The 21,277-nt window shown below is 34.2% G+C and overlaps 1 protein-coding gene across 2 annotated transcripts; it reads right to left on the bottom strand.

The window, feature by feature from the left end:
- Positions 1-15,832: 15,832 nt before the first annotated feature.
- LOC137735255 (type I inositol polyphosphate 5-phosphatase 10-like) lies at positions 15,833-20,122 on the bottom strand. 2 transcript variants are annotated; one of them, XM_068474664.1, is made up of 11 exons: positions 20,007-20,122; positions 19,349-19,422; positions 19,140-19,203; positions 18,456-18,546; positions 18,235-18,339; positions 17,346-17,871; positions 17,048-17,241; positions 16,825-16,933; positions 16,588-16,736; positions 16,215-16,506; positions 15,833-16,111 (listed from the first exon to the last, which is right to left on the bottom strand). In XM_068474664.1, exons 2-11 carry the CDS (start codon positions 19,379-19,381, stop codon positions 16,106-16,108), a joined length of 1,569 nt encoding a protein of 522 aa, XP_068330765.1. In that variant the 5' UTR covers positions 19,382-19,422; positions 20,007-20,122; the 3' UTR covers positions 15,833-16,105. The 2 variants fall into 2 exon arrangements, with proteins under 2 accessions (XP_068330765.1, XP_068330764.1); XM_068474663.1 differs by having other exon boundaries at positions 15,833-16,506.
- Positions 20,123-21,277: the final 1,155 nt, after the last annotated feature.

Below are 21,277 nucleotides of genomic sequence, written 5' to 3'. Positions count from 1 at the left end.
AGATACTACGGATTTTGGCTAATTCCAACACATCTCAGGAGGATCCGACCCCCTTGATCCTCAGAATGATGTTTACCTTCTTTGTTATGTTGACGTAGGTTACTTACCAAACCCACACAAGGAAAATCCCGGAATGGTTATGTCTTTACCATTAGGGATATCTTAATATCTTGGAGGTCCACGATAGACCTTAGTTGCGAAATCTTTGAAACATTCCAAGACTCACCTTATTTCACTATGCCACACGTGAGACATGGTTAGGAGTTCTTGTTGAGCATATTCAAAGTACTTGTCGTTTTCATCCATCGTTGAGTCCCAACGATGATCCATGAAGACTATGCCGCGTGTATCAACCTGACCAAGACATATTGCGTCTATATCTACATCAGCAAAGCATCAGGAGATTGAAGTCATGCAAGCAGATCCTAGACAACCTTCCCTCACAATTATACATCTCTCTATGCTGCACCCCCTCTATCTTTTTGGCCTCCACAATTGTTCAGTAAATTATGCCGACAACAAATAATTATTTGTTAAACCAATTGTTAGAGCATTTTCAGAAAAATTCCATAAAAACAATCAGACAAAATTTAGATTATATTACATCTCAGTTAGAAGATAATAATAAAAATATCCAAAGGTTTCCTAGCAAAAGAGAGATAAAAAAGCTTATTGACCTCATAAATAGTAAGCCTAAGCAAGTAGAACTTTGATAATTAGAAATAGTTGAGCAGTTAAAATTAGAAGTTCAAAAAATTCAATTAGTGCAAGATTTGAGGTTCATAAATAGATAGATTATTAACCAATTCTAGAACTAATAGAAAATATATCCAAGATTTGAAAGAAATTAGTAAGTTAGAAAAAGAACCATTAGGTTTAACAAATTTTTCAACACCAGTAGCTAGTAGTAATATCCCTATTAGACAAAATAATTTAATTATCCAATTAGTTTTAAGTTTAGTTGAAAAGTTAGATCAAGTTGAAAAACAAATAGTAGAAATAGATCAAGTTTTACATAACACATATTCATCATTTCAACCATCTTTATTAGAAAAATTGGAAAATTTAACTTTAAGTACAAATATTCATATTAGAAGACCTAAGATAAATCCTTTTGAAAATAGAAAATGGAACTCTTTAGAAGAAAATGAGAAGAAGTAGTTAGAGCTGATTATATATCGAATTGAAGAAGAAGCACAAGAATTTGTTAGAAGAGGTTTTGAGAGAACACAGAAAAATAAATATAATTTGTATCAATTAGGTTTATTTGAAATTAGAAGTAGAATTTTAGGTAACATCAGTTAACATGAAGTTAGTTGTATTGACAAAGAAGTTACACTTAACTTACTTAGTAAAGAAGTAGTTACTCATTTGAGAAAATCATATTTTAGTCATATTCATATATGAATAATATTAATTAGAATATCAGGATTAAACAAAGCACAAGTAGGCACAAAAGTTTTAGTATACATATATGATGATAGATGGGATAATCACTAGCAATAGCAACAACAACAATTGAAGTAGACTTAAGTTCAAATTTAGCAGTTATAGGTTATATTCCTAATTATGTTATGACAATTAATGAATTTAGTAAATATATTAAAGTAAGCATAAGAACAAAAAATTGTAATATAAAAGGAGAGTATAAAAATTTATGTATTAGTTTAATGTATATTGGAAAAGTATCTGATAAATATAATCATAAGTTTAATTTAGAATTTCAAATTTTAGTTCAAACATTTGGTAGTAAGCACATAAATATGATATAAGCAAAACTCGTAGATAATAATTTTTTTAGAAGGAAATTAGTGGATATTATCTAATTTACAAATAGCAAGAAATAGACAACCAAATATAGTACAAATATATGAAACTAGTACAGATGAAACACCAATTAGATTTAGTAATTATAAGCAATTAGAAAATATAGAAGATGATGAGAGTGAAATTGAAAATGAAAGTATTCATATGGCTTTTGATAATTTAGTTGAGCAAAATTTTGATCATATTGTAGATAAGCTTATAGAAGATATTGATCATTTAGATGAAAAATAATACTTACAAAAATATAAGACATATGATTTAGGATTACATAGAATTTCAGATGAAGAGATGAAAAAATTAATTTTAAAAATAAGAGTAAAACATATTTTAGGATCAAAAGAAAATAATAATTTATTAAAGTAGAAAGTATAATATAATCCAGCGGAAGAAAGTAGTACATCGGGAGTAGAAAATCCAGGATACAAAGGTAGAACTGATCAACAATTTTTGAGACAAATAAATGAACAATATAATGAACAAGCAAGAACAAATTACATTGAAGAAAGTATGATGAAACCACCTAAAAAAAATACGATTCCATATTTGAGAGGATTAGAACAAATTAATATAGCAGGTAATACATTAAATTTAGATAATGTAAATCCACAAGATTGGAAGAGAACAATTGAGAGATGGAAAAAAGGTTGCGTACATGCAGCATTAATGTTAGATTTTAGTAAATCACAAAATATGCTAGATTATTTTAAGTATACCTTAGATAGTTTAGTTTTTTATTATTTTCAATCATGGAAAGTTGATAGTTTAGTTTTTTATTATTTTCAGTCATGGAAAATTCAACATCTAGAACAACATCATGTAGCTAAAACACATTTTAATATTGATGGTTTTGTTACTTTGATTAAACAAGAATTTTTACATCATAATAGGTTAGATGACAGAAGCGAACAAGAACAAATAAGAGCAATTAGAAATTTAAAATAATTACAAATTTGTGATTTACAGTATATAGAGTATACTTCAGATTTCTTCAAATATTTAGGAAGAACAATAGGTGAAAAGATTTGGAATGAATGGTAAAAGCTCCAAAGAAAAATGATATTGCAATAGGACCTAAAGTTAAACATGTATATGATATTCTTAGATAAGAGTGTAGTCAAATAAAAGCTAAGAGATAAATTAGGAAGCAATTTACATGAGTTGTAAAAATATAGATTTACCACAACAGTAGAAGTTGGACATATTAAGCCAAAATATCCAAAATTAGGTAAACAGCCGAGAGAAAATGACACATCCCGACCTAGAATGTCCACTTGGACACCCGAATCGCGATGTGTTGGCCGACACCTGGAAGGTGACGAAGCCATAACATGTAGTGATGTGGAAATGTGAATAAATTAAAACCTTAAAGTGACTAATATAGAGTGTGCATGTGAGCAGGATTGAACCCATATCACACAAGTGATGTCAACATAAATAAATTGCAGTAAAAGAAGAGTAAGGACATTTATATCGAAAAGATAAGTCTCCTACATAACAACTTTTACCAACAATCCTCGTCGTCATGAAACCTCTGCCACTAAAATCCTAATAGGGCAAAAAACAAAGGTGAGTGGATCTGCAAATAAAATTTTGTAAAATTTTTTGGAAAAGTGTAACCTCTCGCTGTAAAACAAGTATGTGGTTTTCCAAAAATATTATAATACTAGAAAGTAATACGGTACGCTACAACAAAAATGAGTCAAAAGATGTAGGGCACAATAAGTTTCCTCAACAATAAATCTCAATTCGACACCATAAGAAATCAATGCTCATTAATTTATGTAGGCACACAAATCCATTGCAGAGATATTCAAACAATGGAACAAGCTGGGTGTAGGTTTTACATTCTAGTACTATATCACATCAGATGCGCTAGTCGTATTACATACGAGTCTAAAACGTCAAACAAAATGACAGGCTGACACCTAACTCTGGATCCAAAGCGAACGTAAACAGTGCATGTGAACTACACATGAAGTTGGTCATTGACCCATGATAGGACAAATAACTAAGAGACAGCGTGCAAACATGTAATAATGAGCAGATAAAACGCAAGGATGTCATGCCACAAGTTTATGCTCACAAATAATATTAAAACATCAAGTGTACTGAAAGTCTATTTGTAAAGCTAAACATGGTATGTCATATCATAATATATAAAAGCAGTTGTTGGGAAAAATCATATATATACACACGAAAAGACCCACTCATAGATACTTGCAATGTCACATCCATTCGAGCTAGGAAAGCTGGAGTCTTCGATAGTAATTGCACCTAAACATAATATTGTGACCTATTAGTAAAACTTAACTTAAACGACTAAATTTGGGAAAACGGAGTACGGATTTGGAATCATAGCATCAAAATACGCTAAGAGGTGTCTTTGGCAAATTTTGCAAAAAGGTTAACGATCAACCTTAAAAAGTCAACTGAGACGCCGTGCCGATCAACTACGTTAAAACTTCAAAATTTCACTAAACAAATGTAAAAAATAGACTCGGAGCATTGATATTAGCCTACGAGGGTTTCCGAGAAAATTTCGAAAAAGTTAACATAAGGAATATTTTAAGCCCATTTCAGAATTGAGCCGGGTTAGGCCAAAGGTTTGGGCTTAGACCTTTTTTTTTCCTATTTCAGTGCGAGTTGGGTTGGCACGTTTGGACTCCCGGATCCAGGTTAGGGTTAACAGGTCATGGGTTTAGGCCGGTTCATGGATCGGGTTTTGGACTTTTTTGTTCTTTTCAAAACAGGTCGACTTGATCCTCATTGCAGGTCTGGTCGTTGATTTCCTGGTTGGTTGGCCAAGATAGCTTGCTAAGCTCCGATTGAGCTCAAATCTCAACCACAACTCACTGTTTAATTACCAAAATAAAGCTAGGAGGGCAGGGATTCGAATTGTACCATTTTGGTTCTCCGTCATGGCCGGAAAACACCTACAACTCACGGGTCCATTGCCGGAAAATTGGAGAGATTTTCCCCAAGTTGATTTCTACACTAGGTTGTCACCAAAACATGTATGCGACTCAAAAATAAAAGTAAAACGTCGAAGAGGAAGAGATCGAAGGTATTTCGAGTCTTACCTCGATTAGAAAATTTGAGAACTCGTCGGAGTTCTCCATCCTCTGTTTCTCTAGTTTGTGTGCGGGCCTGAGGGTTTAGTTCGAATTTCTGGGCTCGAGGAAAGAAATGGGATGAGGTGGTAAGTTTGGGTTGTGGTGGTGGTTTGGGTGGTTCGCTGGAGGAAGAATGGCGAGGTGTGGAGAGAGAGTCCAAAGTTTTAAAGAGATAGAGGGCTGGAAAAAGAAAAAGGAGAGAGTGAGAGGGAAAAAAGAGAGAGAGAGAGAGAGAGAGAGAGAGAGAGATAGAGAAAGAAAGAGAGACATGAGACAGAAAGTTGAGATCGAAGAGATAAGAGTTGAGGGAGTTTGAGAGAGTTACCATGAAAGAGAGGGAACCGGGAAAGTTTGAGAGGGAAGAAAATATATAATTTTTCTTAAAAAAAAAAAAAAAAAAAAAAAAAAAGGAAAAGAATGATGTCAGAGTAGGTAGAGAGTGAGAGAGTCACGTGAGGGAAGAAGGAAAAAGTGATGAAGATTTATGATTTTGATGGAGATGATGTCACAAGAAAGTGGGTTTTAAAACCCAAAATAATTATTTATTTAAAACCACTTGCATGGCCAAGCAGTGATGCACACTGCATGAGGATTTCGAATTTGAAATTGCCTCAGTTATTTTTACACAGTTTCGAACATAACTTGTTCGTTATATCTCCGAAATAAGTTCCGTTTGCGGTTATGTGTTCGTAAAAATGAGTACTACTAAAAAATAGTAAATATGTCACATCCCAATCTTGACCTCGCCATAGCACGATATTGTCCGCTTTGGGCCCCGGTCACGCCTTCACGGTTTTGTTTCTGGGAACTCACACAAGAACTTCCCAGTAGGTCACCCATCCTGAGATTACTCTCGCCCAAACTCGCTTAACTTCGGAGTTCTGATGGAATCCGAAGTCAGTGAGTTCCCAAAAGGCATCGTGCTATAGGGAGGTGGGCTTGTACATATAAAGCATATCACCCCCTATCCGTTGGTCGATGTGGGATGTTACAATCCACCCCCTTAGGGGCCCGACATCCTCGTTGGCACACTCACACCACGTGGCAGAGTGTCTTTGATACTATTTTATCACATCCTAGACTGGCTCCGCCGCAATACAATATTGTCAACTTTGGGCCCCAGCCACGCTCTCACAGTTTTGTTTCTGGGAACTCACACGAGAACTTCCTAGTGGGTCACCCATCCTAGGATTGCTCTACCCCAAACTCGCTTAACTTCGAAGTTCTAATAGAACCTGAAGCCAGTGAGTTCCCAAAAGGCCTCGTACTATATGAAGGTAGGCATGTACATATAAGGCACATCATCCCCTCTCTGTTGATTAATGTGGGATGTTACAATTCATCCCCCTTAGGGGCCCAACATCCTCGTCGGCACACTGACACCGAACGATAGAGTGGCTCTGATACCATTCTGTCACATCCCAGTCTCAGCTTTACCGTAACATGATATTGTCCGCTTTGGGCCCCGGCCACGCACTCACAGTTTTGTTTCTGGTAACTCACAAGAGAACTTTCTAGTCGGTTACCCATCCTGGGATTGCTCTCGCCCGAACTCGCTTAACTTCGGAGTTCTGATGGAATCTAAAGCCCATGAGTTCCTAAAAGGCCTCGTGCTATAGGGAGGTGGGTATGTACATATAAGGCACATCACCCCCTCTCCGTTGGTTAGTGTGGGATGTTACAAAATAAGAGTGGAAAAATGAAAGGAAAAATAAGGTCCACGTGGAAGGCCTATGTGGCATCTCAGAGGTATTTTGATAATTTCATTACTATTGAGAAGAAAATACGATAAATCTCGGGACGGGATGTCACAGAATAAGTATATTTAATGGAGTTGTTTAAGTTATAAGAAGATGAAGATATACAGTCAATATATAGTTTAGATGATTTAAGTGATAATGAAAGTATTTACAGTATAGAAAGTATAAATATGATAGATTTAGACTTAGATGATTCAAGTAGTTCAAATATTGATTTAGAAGAATATATGTGTGCATTCATAGAAGAACAACATGAAGAATAATATAAAAACATTAATTTAGGTTGCCAGAAAAGTGTCATAAGTGTAGTAAGTTAGTTGCAAATAAATATTTTAACACATATTCAATATTGTGTGAAAAATGTTATAGTAATAGGATAGTAGAAGTTAATTCAGCAGAATTAGAAGAGAACACTGAAGTATTAGGAAATACTGTTTATAGTATAGCGAAGCTAAAAAATAGTTCTTTAATTACCATAAATTGTGAAATAGAAATAGCAAAAGAACACAAAATACAAACAACAGTTATGATAGATACAGGAAGTACAAAGAGTGTAATAAGAGAAGAATTAGTACTAGAAAAATATAGACAAAAATTATCAAAACCAGTTAGAATAACACAGTTTGATAAGAGAGCGATTTATTTAACACATTGTATTAATAATGAGTCTATTAAAGTAGAAAAACAAAAATTTAATTTACCATTAACATTTGTTTCACCATTACGATCATACCCTTTCATTTTAGGTTTAAACTTTTTGAAAAGTTTACAAGGATTTTTATTTATAAATCATAACATAACATTTTTTAAGAGAGGTATTACAGTAACTAATCAAAGTAATATTGTAGAAGCATAAAAAAACATAAGTATGAAAGAGGCTAGCAGTCAAAATAGTCATTATTTAGAAAAATCAAAAGAAAATGATAAGCATAATAATATAGAAGAATTTGATGAATAAATATTTGAACATGACTATCCAGTCTTAGAATAAAGAAATCGTATAAAAATATTACAGTTAGATAAATTAAAGAGTTTAGAAAAATTATTACAATTAGCAGAATAAACTAGAATCATAGGATAAGACCCACAGTTACATTGGAGTAAAAATAAAATATGAGCAAAATTAAATATAACTAACCTAGATTTAACCATTAAGACAACTGATATGCCTTGTACTTTGTTAGACAAACAAGAGTTTGAGCACCAAATAAAAGAGTTGTTAAATTTAAAAGTAATTAGACCCTCTAAGTCTAGACATAGTTCATTAGCATTTATTGTGAGAAAACATTCATAGCTAAAGAGAGGTAAGGTTAGAATAATTTATTTTTATAATAAAGTGAGCACCCTATAAAGGTGAAACATTCAATTACAATTACAATTACAATTAAACCAAAAAAAGTTTAATTGATTCACCACTTTTTAATTTTCAATGAATATAAATTTAAAACTTTAGAAAAGAAAAAAAAATCTCCCACGTTAGTAGGTGGTTTGGTTTCATGTTTTTGCGCTTTTTTTTTGAATGATTTTTAATAAAAATATAAATTAGCTATTTAAATAAAAAATTTAAAAAGCGAAACATGGTCTAATATAAAAGGGCCAATTGCCACATGCATATGCGAGTGACAAGAGGCTAATGGTTTATAATTACAAGAAATTAAATGATAATACATATGAAGATAGTTATAAGTTACCAAATAAGGATGAGCTTATAAATAAAATTCAAGAGAGTAAATATTTTAGTAAATTTGTTTGTAAATCAGATTTTTGGAAAATACGATTAGCAAAAGAATCAATTAAGTGGACAACTTTTACTTGTCCAAAATGACATTTTGAGTGGCTTGTTATGTCATTTGGACTTAAAAATGCTCCATCGATCTTTCAAATAAAGATGGATCAAATTTTCAAGAAATATGATAATTTTTGTAGTGTTTATGTAGATGATATTTTAGTACATAGTAAATATAGAAATGAACATAGAAAACACCTAGAGATAGTTTTACAAGAATTTATCAATAATGAAATTGTGATTAGTAAAAATAAAATAACATTAGAAAAGTAAGATATATAATTTTTAGAAATGTATATTAAGTCAGACACAATACATATACATGATCATATAGCTAACTAAGAAAGTTTTAGAATTTTCAAAAGTTAGAAGATAAAAAACAATTACAAACATTTTTAGAATTGTCAAATTCTGCAAGAAATTTTATCCCTGATTTAGGACGAAAAATAGCAGTATTACATATTAAAACTAGCAAAACAGGACAAAAGTATTTTAATAGTGAAGATATCAAATTATTTCTGACACACCCCGACCAAGATCAGGGCGTGCTGGCCATCACACGAAGGTGACGTAACCATGTGCACGTGCGGAAGCTAAGAGAGTAGTAATATAAAAGTACGAATAATTAAAAACTAGCATACAAAGCACTAAAACCAGTGCTAGCGTAAGTAAGATACAAGTTCAGAGCAAGACTACAGCAGTCCAAAAGAAAAGTTGCGATGAAAGTACACCCGAAGGTGACCCTACGCTGGTGAGTATCTGTCAGAAAAGCCGGGAGAATCCTCTGGGAAACCACTGAAACTGCTAATCAACTAGAACCTGGAGGGGCGCAAAACAAAAGCGTGAGTGGGCAAAAACAAATCTTTTCTAAAACCATTTAGCAAAATACATTCTAACCCCTCGCCGTAAAACCTGTATACTTCCCAGAAAATAAACATATACGTATGTATAGATATGCCCAACATGCTCAAGGGTATGCCAATCATGCTCAAGATATGCCATGTCAAAACCTCATAATGAAATGTATGTGCTCAGGTATGAATCATATCAATAACATAACATCTGGCAGCCGGAGTCACCTAACGTGACCTGTACGGCTGCATATAGAGCTCAAATCTCAACTCAATAACTGAACCTGCCCACGAGTCGGAACCACCTAAAGTGGTCTGTACGACAGGCCTGGGTGTAACATATATATACGCTCTAGTGCTACGATCACGTGAAGACTGTGCGAATAATTGCGGGTCACCTACGAGTCGGAACCACCTAAAGTGGCCTAAAGTGGTCTGTACGACAGGACTGTGCACCTAACTTGGATCCAAGCTGAGCGTGTGGTGCGGGAGGTGAACATCACGTGAAGGACTGTGCCCTACTCTGGGCGGGAGCACTAACACCGGGGGTGCAGGTTATGAGCTCTCTAATCATCTCAAACTACTAGTGAATATAAACATGCATACCACTTACCTGGCACTTACCTGTACGTCCACGGCACCCAATACGCATATATAAATGTATGCCACTACTAATGCATGTAATGATGCATAAACAATAATAATATAGTGCATGGCATAACATAAATAACCCTTTTTAATCAATTTCTGGGAATATAAATGTATATAGGTATATACGGAAAACAAAAGCCCACTCACTGGTAAGTGGAAGGGTCGTAGCCCCCCTGCCTCGAGTGCGAACGCTCGTCCTCGGGGTACGTGTCACCTATATGCGAAATAACTATAAAAACGTTAACTTTAAAGCACATAACCAACTTCTCGTAATAACTTTTCATACAATGCTCAAAATGGACAAATGAATAGACCAACGTGCTCTACACAACCTCAGGATCACAACCATATTTTTAGAAAAATTTTCCTCCGCCGCACGCGCCCCCATGCCCCGGCCACGCGCAGGCACGTGCGGCGCACACTGACGGCGTCAACTGACGCCGTGAGGAATATTCCGTCACCTTCTCCGTTCAATCTCCGGCGCCTGGGAAACTTGCAACTCGAGTTTTCTCACTCGTTTCTCAACCGTTTTTCGTGATTTTTGAACCAAAATGAAGCCCTAGACTAATAGAACACATCCATACAAGTTTTAAGGGCTAAAACTCACGGGATCATACCTGTCCACACAAACCAAAACCGGCCAACTTTGAACCAGGCCTTCCCGACGTCCAATTTCGTCCAACTAAGTACTCCGAGACTCCTTGTCACACCACCAAGCTACCTACGACCTTAAAAATCCCAAAAACAAGCTAGATTAAGTTTGCATGAATAGTGCTCGAAACTGCCATTGTCGAATCGACGTGAAAACGATGTATTTCTCACCTGAAAATGGTATGGTTGCACTCGCACGAGCTTCACGAGTTCGAAGGTGTCCTTAGTTTCCTCGATCTGTGATGGTTTGAGGGGTTTTGGGTTTGTCCGTACAAGTTTGAAGGAAGAAGAAGAAGAAATGGGAGTACGGGAGAGAGAGAGAGACAGGGAGAAGACAGAGGGTGAGGGAGAGTGAGACAGTGTGTGTGTGTGTGGCCCTACACCTGCCAACACCACACAAAACAACCAAAAACATGACGAAACAACCTAGGGGCAAATTTGTAATTTCACACGTACGTTTTGATATTTCCGGGACGGGATGTCACAATTTCAAAATATAAAAGAAGAAATTATTAAACTTAAGCCATTAACATTACAATTAGATGATAGTGACAAAATAGTTGAAACAGATGCTTCATCATTAGGACGGGCAAGTATGCTATACCATAAAAAGCATAAGGAGTCACCAAATATTCATCATGAAAATTTAGTGATGTACAATCAAGATTACCATAAACAGATTTAGAAATTTTAGGAATAATTAACTCACTTGAGGCATTTTCTTTATTTTTACATAATAAAGTACTTACAATTAGAATAGACTATCAAAATATAGTTTCTCATTATAATAAGATACATACTAATAAATGGGTAGCCCGAAGATTGGTTAATTTTGTTGTTTCAATTACAAGAAATGGTTTTAAACCAATTTTTGAACATATAAAATGTAGTGACAATACATTAGCTGATATCTTATCAAGACTAATTCTTTGAACATGAATGGAATATCGTGGATCATCATCCTTAAATAGCACAAGACCACAAGTCAGAAGAGCACCTTTCAATAGTATAATGATGCATCATAGACCTCCATCATTCAATGGATTCCAAAATAGCATAAATAGACCAACATCACCACCAGTACCCACTTTTAACTTTAATGGCACCATAGTTGAAGGAATTAGAAATCCAACTGTGAGGTATAGGTCAAGTGTACCAGGACTCACTGATAGGCAATAGATTCTTTTAGATAATTTTAGGAATATTCAAATCAAACAGCCAAACATGAAATTAGGCCATGAAAAATTAATTAGAGCCTTAGACCAAAAGTTTGATAGTTTTAATTTTAATTTCCATCAAAATCAGCATCATATTCATTCTCTTGAACACAACATTCAAGCCCTTTCTAGAGATCATGAGTCATTATTTAAAATGAACTAAGAACTCCAAACTCTTAAAATGCAGTAGAAGGCAAGTGACATCCTAAAAAGATAATTGAAAATAGGTTTAGAAGTTGATCATCATAAGAATAAAGAAAAAGAGGTTATTGAACCCATATAATAAGAGGCTAATGAGCCCATAGAAGAGAGAGATGGAGAGATAAGATTAAGCTCTTACAAGGAGATATTGAAATGGAGCAGTATCAGCATCTAAGTGACAAAGAAAAACAAGAGAGATATGAAAGATTTCTTAAGAATATATCTTTAGACTTAATAATAGATGATATCTTATTAGAAAGAAATTTCAAAAGCAAAATTAAGAATATTACCACCATATATGCAAAATGAGATCCTGAGCAGAGCATCACAGTTTATGAAAAAGTTACAATTACAATTACAATGTGTTTTGTATTAGTCCATCTTTGATCCAAAATCAGAGATGAATATTATTACAAAGATGTATTCACCATTTCTTTGTGATAATACAGAGAATTGTATTTGTAAACCAGAGATTAGCATAGTTGTAGCTAGGTTAACATGAGAGATTTTAGACCATGGCATTTTAGTTATGAGTATCAAAAAAAGCATAATGTAGTAGAAGTTACTCCAGCCTTAGTATTAGAGTTTGGCTATCTTGATAAAATATTCATTAACCATATTTTCTAACTAGAATCATTTTCGAAAAGCTTATAAAAGTAGCAGAAGATTATCTAGAATAATGGAAAGAAATTTGCATAAGTTTTATTAGTAGTCCTCCAGATTGGTATGTACATATACATAAGGAGAAAACTAGGCATATAACCATGATTAATGAAGAGTCCTTTAGACTATCCTCTATCTCCCCACACAAGTGGACTCTTTCATACAAAAATATTTTAAGATTTCAAGGGATCCAAATACTAGCCTTAGATGAGTTTGATGAATTTAGGTATAATATGACACTAGAAGAAGAAGCAATGTATATTTATAGTAAGACAAAAATCAGTCTATCTGCCCTACTGGAAGCCTCAAAATTTCAAAGGAGAAACAACATATATGTATTATAAGGTAAAAGAAGATATTGAAAGAGATGCAGAGCTAGTAGAAGGCGATGAACAGTACCGAAACAATTTGACAGAAGAAGAGCTACATAACATCAACAACATGATGAAAGTATGAAGAGCTGACAACAAATTAGCAAAAGAAAGTAGCATAAGTTGAATAGCATTATACAAAATTCTGTATTTTAATCAGACAGAAATGTCAACATCATTGTGGACCCTGCTACAATAATGAAATAATGGTATAAGAGTAAATAAAGAAAAGAGCTTAATTCATTATAGACTTTTCATACCAAAAATGTCATTTTTATTAAGAATGAATGGTAATAAGCCATTTTTATTAAGACTCCCTAAAATAAATTGGTTGTGAATGTTGGAGAATGGAGTCTCATATCGAGAATATAATAAAACAATATACATTATATATACATTATATATATATATATATAATATTCTATAAAACCCCACACTTAGCTAGCAATACTCAGTTAAGTTGGGGACAATATCGATGATGTTGGTGGATCATACTTGGCCTAAAATTTTATCATTAAATTAGAGCATGTTAATTTTTCAACACATTATGGACTTGATTTACTTGGCTTGAATTATGACTAAGCCTTCAAAAGTCGTGTGTTGCTTCTAGTGAATGAATATTGCATACAACATACTAACTAATAAATATAAAGTTAAGAACAATATCAGTGATGTTAGTGATGGATAACAATGGGCCTAAAAGTTTATCAAAAATGGTAAAAGGGATATAAATAGAATCAACTGTATGTTTGGAAAGTTCCCAAGTTATGTACACAAAACTTTGCCAATTAAAACTCGGGCTTTAAATCCTCAGATCAAATTATTAAGCTAAGTTTGTTAACTATTTATTTGGATCAATTGGACTTGGACTTCTGATTGCTTTGGGCCCAAACTAAAATTGGACAAGACTATGGAGCTTTCCAAAATTATGGAAGATTGATTCGAGTATATTGTCTAATCAGTCAGCCACTAAAACCCCAACCACATTATTGATCCGCGGGCGGTGAATTGATCTGGTGAATAGGATCTTTATTTTTTAATTCAATACGCTTCATATTGAAACTCTCTCTTCTTGTTGTTTAGCTTAAAATCGTAATACCGCTTGTACTAAGAAAAATCAACAATATACTGCACCATTTACTGGTATATCTCTGTGTATTTGCAGCATAAAAAATGGGTACATTCATAATGCTCAATTGCTAATTCAAAATATTGTTGCCAAATACATTGAGTTACTCAAAGTAGATAATCTATACTTGCTAAAATTTGATAAAATTGGGTCATATCTAAACATATCCATAAGCCTTCTTACTTGGTTTTAACTGTTCTTAATCACTTCTGCTAATCCTAGCAAAAATAATAATACCAATAATAATTAAGAGCTACAAAAAATACACTCTCACAGAGCTAGAAAAGAGTTTCTAAAGTAAACAACAAATTAATTTAATTTCTTCATGTGGAGCAACATCTTTATCTTTGAGCAGTTCATGCGACTGTGAAGCTTCAGACCTTCCTAGTTCCTAGGCTTCAACCTGGCACACAAAATTTGTCTTGGAATCAATATATCTCCAGATGAAAGCATAGGAAATAATTGCTTGTTAACAACAGGATAGAAGTAGATTAAGGTAATAAATAATGAAGATTACTTGTTCTGAGTAGGATTTGGAATGCTGGGAGGTATTCTTCGGAGGCTATCGACCACCGGCTCGACGGTGACGGGCATTTTCTTGTCTCTGTGTGTATGTAGGAGAGCTTGAGAGGATGGTGGATGAACTCTTGCTAGGGCTGTATTACTACAAACTAAATGCATGAGTAATAACACAGCAATGATCACCTTAGCCAATGATTTGCAGCAGGATTTCATGGTTTTTGTTGACTCAGAGGATGTCTTCTTGCCAATGCTTGCTCCAATAATTGAGTTTATGGTTATTTATAACCTCATGAGATCTAGAGAGAGAGAGAAAGAGAGAGAGAGAGAGAGAGTAGTTTTCCTTAACAAGATTTGGTAAATGATTTCTGCATCCTTATTCTCTCTTATTTTTGTCGCTTGATTCTTTTCTGATTTATTTCATTTAAAGACTATAACTAAACAGGATGTGCAGAAAAAGAAAAATAATGTGCAGAAATCACCTTCCTAACATTTTGATTTGCTACTGTTAAGTTATATTATTAAATGGAGATTGAATACAGGAGGGTCATGTGATGAATCTTTGACTCGTTTGAGCATCCAAGTTCCAAAGTTAAATCTTCAAAGAAATTTTTGCGCACAACTTTTACTTAAAGAGAGCAGTCATGTGATCAGGCACGTGATTAATTTACAGATAATTGGTTGGCAAGCTTTGGATTCTGCCTTTCTGATGAGTAAATTTCATTAATCTGACTGACTCTGGCCTTAAATATTAGACACTGAACTTAAAACTAAAAGGGTTCGATTACCAATGCAGTGCCAATTGAAAACACAGTTTGAAACTGAATGTGGTGCTTAATATTATAATCCTGTACTTCAACTACCATATGCTGCATTCTCACCTTCACCAGCACCGAACTAAAATGTTTTGCGCAGTTAAACGCACTGAGATCCTGCAAGAGGGTTGTAGCATAAGTGGTTAGAGCGTTTTCTTCTCTATCTGAGGTTTTGTGTTCGATTCCACCCACTCTTAATATCGCTTGTATTATACACAATGAGATAATGTAATAGACCAGGTAGCTTGTGAATCAAGCAATTTTGTATTATCTGCTCCATTCTCTTTTGACCCAAATTTAGGCAAAGAGAAATGGGAATGTCTACAAATAAATAATTGTAACTACACTTTGATAAATGATAAGAACAAAGACACCAGAAATTCACACAATAATCTGTCACCTATGCATCTCTGCCCTTCAACTTGTTAGGAAATCCGAATATCATAAGCCGAGCTTCTTCGCTGTGAGAGAACATCCTTCACATTGCACGCCGGAGAAGTCAACCATTTCGGTACAGTACATATATCACTTGTTGGAGAATTATTTACACCTTAGTACTGCAAAAAAACTCTGCACCATCAAACCTACTTCATCTCATTTGATAAATTAAAGTGGGTATTTCTTCAAACTTTCAGCAAGTTACGGTTAGCTCTTTAGTACCTGACAATACAAGAGGATAGTCAGGGCAAAGACCTTTAACAGTGGACAATCAAAGAAACTACCAAATTTAGCTATGACTTGCATGTTGTTCAGGTATCTCGCAGTTGGTAAGAGCTCTTCAATTTCGATTTTCATATTAGAGCTAGGTGATCCCTTCTTCGTTTCATTCTCATTAACTACAGCATCCACACAAAATGTTGCACACACTGGCCGATGGTCAGAGAACCGGGACTCTCCCCTTATGTAAGAAAGTTGTCTAATCCCATTTCCATGCCATAGTATTCTGTCACACCTGCAATTCTAAACTCGTCAAATAAACTTCTTAGTTAAATGTCAATTGGCCTCCGTAAGTACATTCTTCCAATCGACATACCAGGCCGGTGTTCTTCTTTTCTTTTTCGATGTTTTTATCTCTCCGAAATAAGTGTCTGAGTTATAAAAGTATTTGTAAGTAGGTGCAAAGTAGATTTTTCCCTCCTTCCATCCTTTGAATACTCGCCCTGCTTCTCTCTCAGTTTTGAGCTTTATATGCAGCCAAAAACAAATAAAAAATATGAGTATACCATAAGACAATTAGAATGTGACCTGATATGATTGTAAGATCATTTACCTGGTCTTTGTCAAGAAGTGCATCCCAGTCATTGTCCACCAAAAGCTTTCGGGTTTCAGAGTAGCTCAAAGCAATGCGGTAATTCAAGTCTCCTAACCATATGACCATACTAGATCCATTTGCAAAGAGATTAATCAGATAATCAGCGTCAATAAGTGTGAGAAAATAGTGTTGGATTATGAAAAGGATTCAGTACTCAATAACAAGGTTGAAAGATACTTACTCATGTCCTAGAATTTTATCCGGCATCCTACTATGAGCCGTTTTGCAGATCTTCGGAAACTGAGTGCTTTTAAGTATCTCTAATACATCCAAATTTCTCCTAAGCTCGTCGCCCTCCTTCTCACCAGATGCCAAATGACTGCAGACAAAGCAAAAGCTTGTCTGATGGAATAAAAAGCTCACAGATATACAGCCCTGAAACCAGTGAACAGATAATTAATGTACTGCAAAAAAGTTATTTGATATCTTCAATCATGTCTAACCAACATCTGATGCTTGTAAAAGATTTTAAAGAATACCTTGTTTCCAAGGCATCCCATGATCCCACGACTGATGCAAGAGATTCTCAAGTGACTAACATATTGTATACACTCTTTCCTCGCCCAAATAGTCACGAAAATTCCTACCATTTGCTTACTTGCTATAAGGCTGTACTTCATTTGGTTGGTAGTAGAGGTCATGGAAATTTCTGATATATCAAAGACATTAGATCCGTCCTCATCTGGTTCTGAAGAAAGGTCGTCTTCGCTTATGTTTGGTTGTTGGCATCTAAAACAAAAATCTTTACTGTATTTCCTCTCTAGTTCAAAAGGGCAGTTGCAACTCTTCAACCTCCGTTTGCTCTCTGTCCTAAAAGCCTTACTGACCTTTTTAAGGGAAGGCTTTGATGAAAATCGCAAACCACCTAGGCTGGATTTGCTTGTTGAACACCCCTCAGGTGATTTGTTTAGTGACTGATTGATTAAAGCAAGCCATTTTGCTGCAGGTTCATTTTTATCTAGAACTAGCACATTTCCAGCATTTAATGGAACAATTTCCTGAAAACTGAAGGTAGAAAGCAGAAAAATTAATCACACGAAATATCAATATCTTCTACAGAAGAACTTAAACAATATGGAAATACATTTTCATTTTAAAGGTTCTATAAAATTGATATGACAAAACAGAAACTACACGCAGCGCGTGAAGTCACAGGTTTCTTTTCACAGCGTGTGCGCACGTGTGTCTGTTTGACACACCATCATATACTAAATATTGTGACAGGCACGGAGACTCAAAAAACAAGTCCCCAATTATACTATTTCATTTGAAAAATTTGTCAAAATAATTTATCAATTTGAAACTAAGAAAAATCAGAAGGGAAACACAAAGTAGACGAAAGCAAAAAGAAATGAAGAGACCATATACCCCAAGACATATATGTCTGATTCATTATAAACTTGAAGAAAATCATCCAGATTAAGGCCAATATGAGGAGATTTTCCTCCTACATTCCATGTCGCTACAAAAACCCTGAAACAAACAAAAATAAACGAGAAAACGAAAGTCAAAAGTTAACGCATATGCATTCTTGTCAAAGGGATGGAAAGATGTTAACAAGAACTAGTTGTAGAAAATATTCCAATTACCGAAAGGACTGAGCGTATTGACCAGCAGGCATTTGAGACCCTGTCTCACTTGTAGATTGAATGTCAACTGCTGGAGTAGACTGCTGCGTTTCTGAAAGAGAAAACAATTACGAAAAGACTTCACGGTAAGATGTCAAATTTATAAGAATTGTAGGTTAAGCAAGACAGAAACTTCCTTTGAAAATTAAACAGGAAGCAGAGACAGAGAGGGTATGAGAGGGACACTTTTTATGCTTGCTACCTTTCTTACACTAGATTAGATTTCAAACATGAATATATTCTACGTTCAAACTTCCATCACGCTCTCCCTCTCTCTTAACCATCGATATCTTTCTTACCAAAAACGCCATTTTTAGTCCCCGAATATCTATATGGTTGGAGTTGGACCAATTAATCGTCCCTATCTTACCGGAAAAAGTTAAAAGAAGAAGAACAAAACCTTTCAAAAAAGAAAAGTAAAATCACAATCTTCAAAAAACAGATGGGATTCTCTATTCTGCTATCTGTCAATCCAACAAGAAAGATAATATCAACTACAATATGAGTCCCCAACTGCAAGGAGTATCCTCTCTCTCTCTCTCTCTCTCTCTCTCTCTCTCTCTCTCTCTCTCTCGATTTTCTCCAATAGAAAACCATGGTAATAAGTGATTGCATTGAAACCAGAAAGAAATTCATTAGTCTCACCCGAGAAATCCGATGAGCCGCTTCCTTCTCTCTCCTTTGTGGTGAAAATTTTATGAATGAAAGACTGAAACAGAAGGGTTAAACAAAAAAAATCCAATTAATTAACAAAATCTGATTAAAAACACCATTTTGTTTGCAAAAAGATCCAAAAATATTTATCTACAAAATAGAAAAGAAGAAGAATTGGAAACAAAAATAAGAAAAGAAACCTTCTTTTTCACGTCTTGTTTGCTGACAGTCATTTCTGAAACTGCAAGTTTTTCATCAACTGTGATTCACAGACCTTCACAAACATTCATACAGATAACAGATTAATACTGCAATTAGATCAACACACCCTCCAACAACCAATAATTAGATTGCTCCCACTTCTTTTTAAATGCAAAAAAAAAAAAAGAAGGAAATTTCATGAATTGGAGAAAGATAATTATAGATTGAAAACAAAGAGGAAAACGTGGGTATATTGATAAAATAATAAGATTAAACAAACAAAAATAAATTGCCGGAGTAGAAGAATCTAATTACGCAAACATCCAAAAAATAGCATCAAACACAAACACCAAAATGCAATTCAGTTTCGGATGACAGAAAAAAAAAACATAAATTACCAAACTTTGGAGAAGGAGGAGGGAAGAGATCTCTGTAAACCTATAAATATATATATATATTATAAAGAAAGAGTGGCAATGGCAACAAGAACAACCAACCCATGAAACAAGTTGACAGGCAACATGGGTTTTCTCGAGAAAGTAAACTGGACAAAGCAATTCCCTATTCCTTTCCTTGATAAAATATCTGGAGTTGTTTGTTTAATTTATGTTTTCCAGAAAAAAGGACATGGAGAATTGAAGGTGATAAGGAAGAGACCTGTATATTCCATATGTTGTTGTTTGTGTGAGATTTTGCAGTGGATGGCTTCAAACTTCCACCACTTGTTCTTCTACAGTTGGTTTTTCAAGAAAAGTCCCCTCCCCATGTTGTTGGTGGACAATACAAAGACAAATGCAATATATAACTTCACGACCCAAACTCGTTTGGGTTTTAATACGTTCTTTTAGAAAAATATATTTTATATTTACGAAGTTACAAAAAATTAAATTTTGCTAATTTTAATAAACTATGATATTTTATCTTGGGGGTTTATTTAATTAGGAGTTCGAAGGTTTTTAAAAGAGTTATAGATTTTCCTTAAAAAAAAAAAAAAAAAAAAAAAAAAAAGAGGAGTTATAGATTCAATGAAGTTTGATGGTGTTCTAGTACAGTTTCATGGACTCTGTGTGAATTCATTCAAAATCTTTTGGTTAGATGTTGATTTTCTAAAACCTAAAATACACTATAAATTTGTTCTAAATCATTAAAATTCTTAATATTTTAAAATTAATTTCTAATTGAATACACATGTAGTTTTATGGACTGCTTTAAAATCTTGATTGAAAATTTCAGTTTTTTATATAGTTTTATGAACTCTTTAAATTTTGATTGAAAACTGATGCACTTTCATATGTAAATTTCATCTTGTGGCTTAATTTCTGCATGACCCTTGAAATAAATTTGAACGTTAAGATGATTGTATGTCAAATTGCAATTGACAAGATGTTAAACATTATTATTTTTTCCTTATGAAAAACAATAAATATAAAAGTCATTTAGTATTACAATCTGATGATGTTCTTTTTCATTTATAAATAAGAGGTCTTAGATTCGAATATCGTAGATGAAGAATTCGATACCGAATTAGGTTACTTATTGTGTGACTTAACCAAACTCTTTTTTTTCTTAATGTAAAATATATAGTATACTTAGTGTAAATTATATTGTTGTACTAAAAAAAAATATCAAAGCAAAACAATGATAACGGGCAAAAGATAAAGGGCAGAGAAGAATGTGAAATGTCCCATCGAGCAAAGTCCAAAGACGATAAGTTGGGAAATCGAATTGGGAATTGAGAAGTAAACGTTAGTTTATTATGTCAGTTTGTACTTTGTTTTCTTCTCCGGAAGGATGCTGGTTCTGGCCTTCAACCTTGGCATATTATGATCATGATTTTCGTGCCTCCCGCTTGCAGCTTCATTAACATTTGATGGGAGAGAAAAATAAAAGAAATGAGATTTTTTTTTCAGATGCTACGAAGCACTTGG

This window comes from Pyrus communis, chromosome 5 (genome assembly GCF_963583255.1).
Source record: "Pyrus communis chromosome 5, drPyrComm1.1, whole genome shotgun sequence".
NCBI classification, from domain to species: Eukaryota; Viridiplantae; Streptophyta; class Magnoliopsida; order Rosales; family Rosaceae; genus Pyrus; species Pyrus communis.
The sequence above is the reverse complement of the archived record's forward strand: the minus strand, read 5'-3'. Positions and strand labels throughout refer to the sequence as shown.

Coding starts and splice junctions, on each gene's coding strand:
- LOC137735255 (XM_068474663.1), bottom strand. CDS start 19,381: ATGACTGTCAGCAAACAAGACGTGAAAAAGAAG. Junction 17,872..18,234: donor TCAGACATATATGTCTTGGG/GTATATGGTCTC, acceptor TTCTACCTTCAG/TTTTCAGGAAATTGTTCCAT. Junction 16,934..17,047: donor GATAAAATTCTAGGACATGA/GTAAGTATCTTT, acceptor AAATGGATCTAG/TATGGTCATATGGTTAGGAG.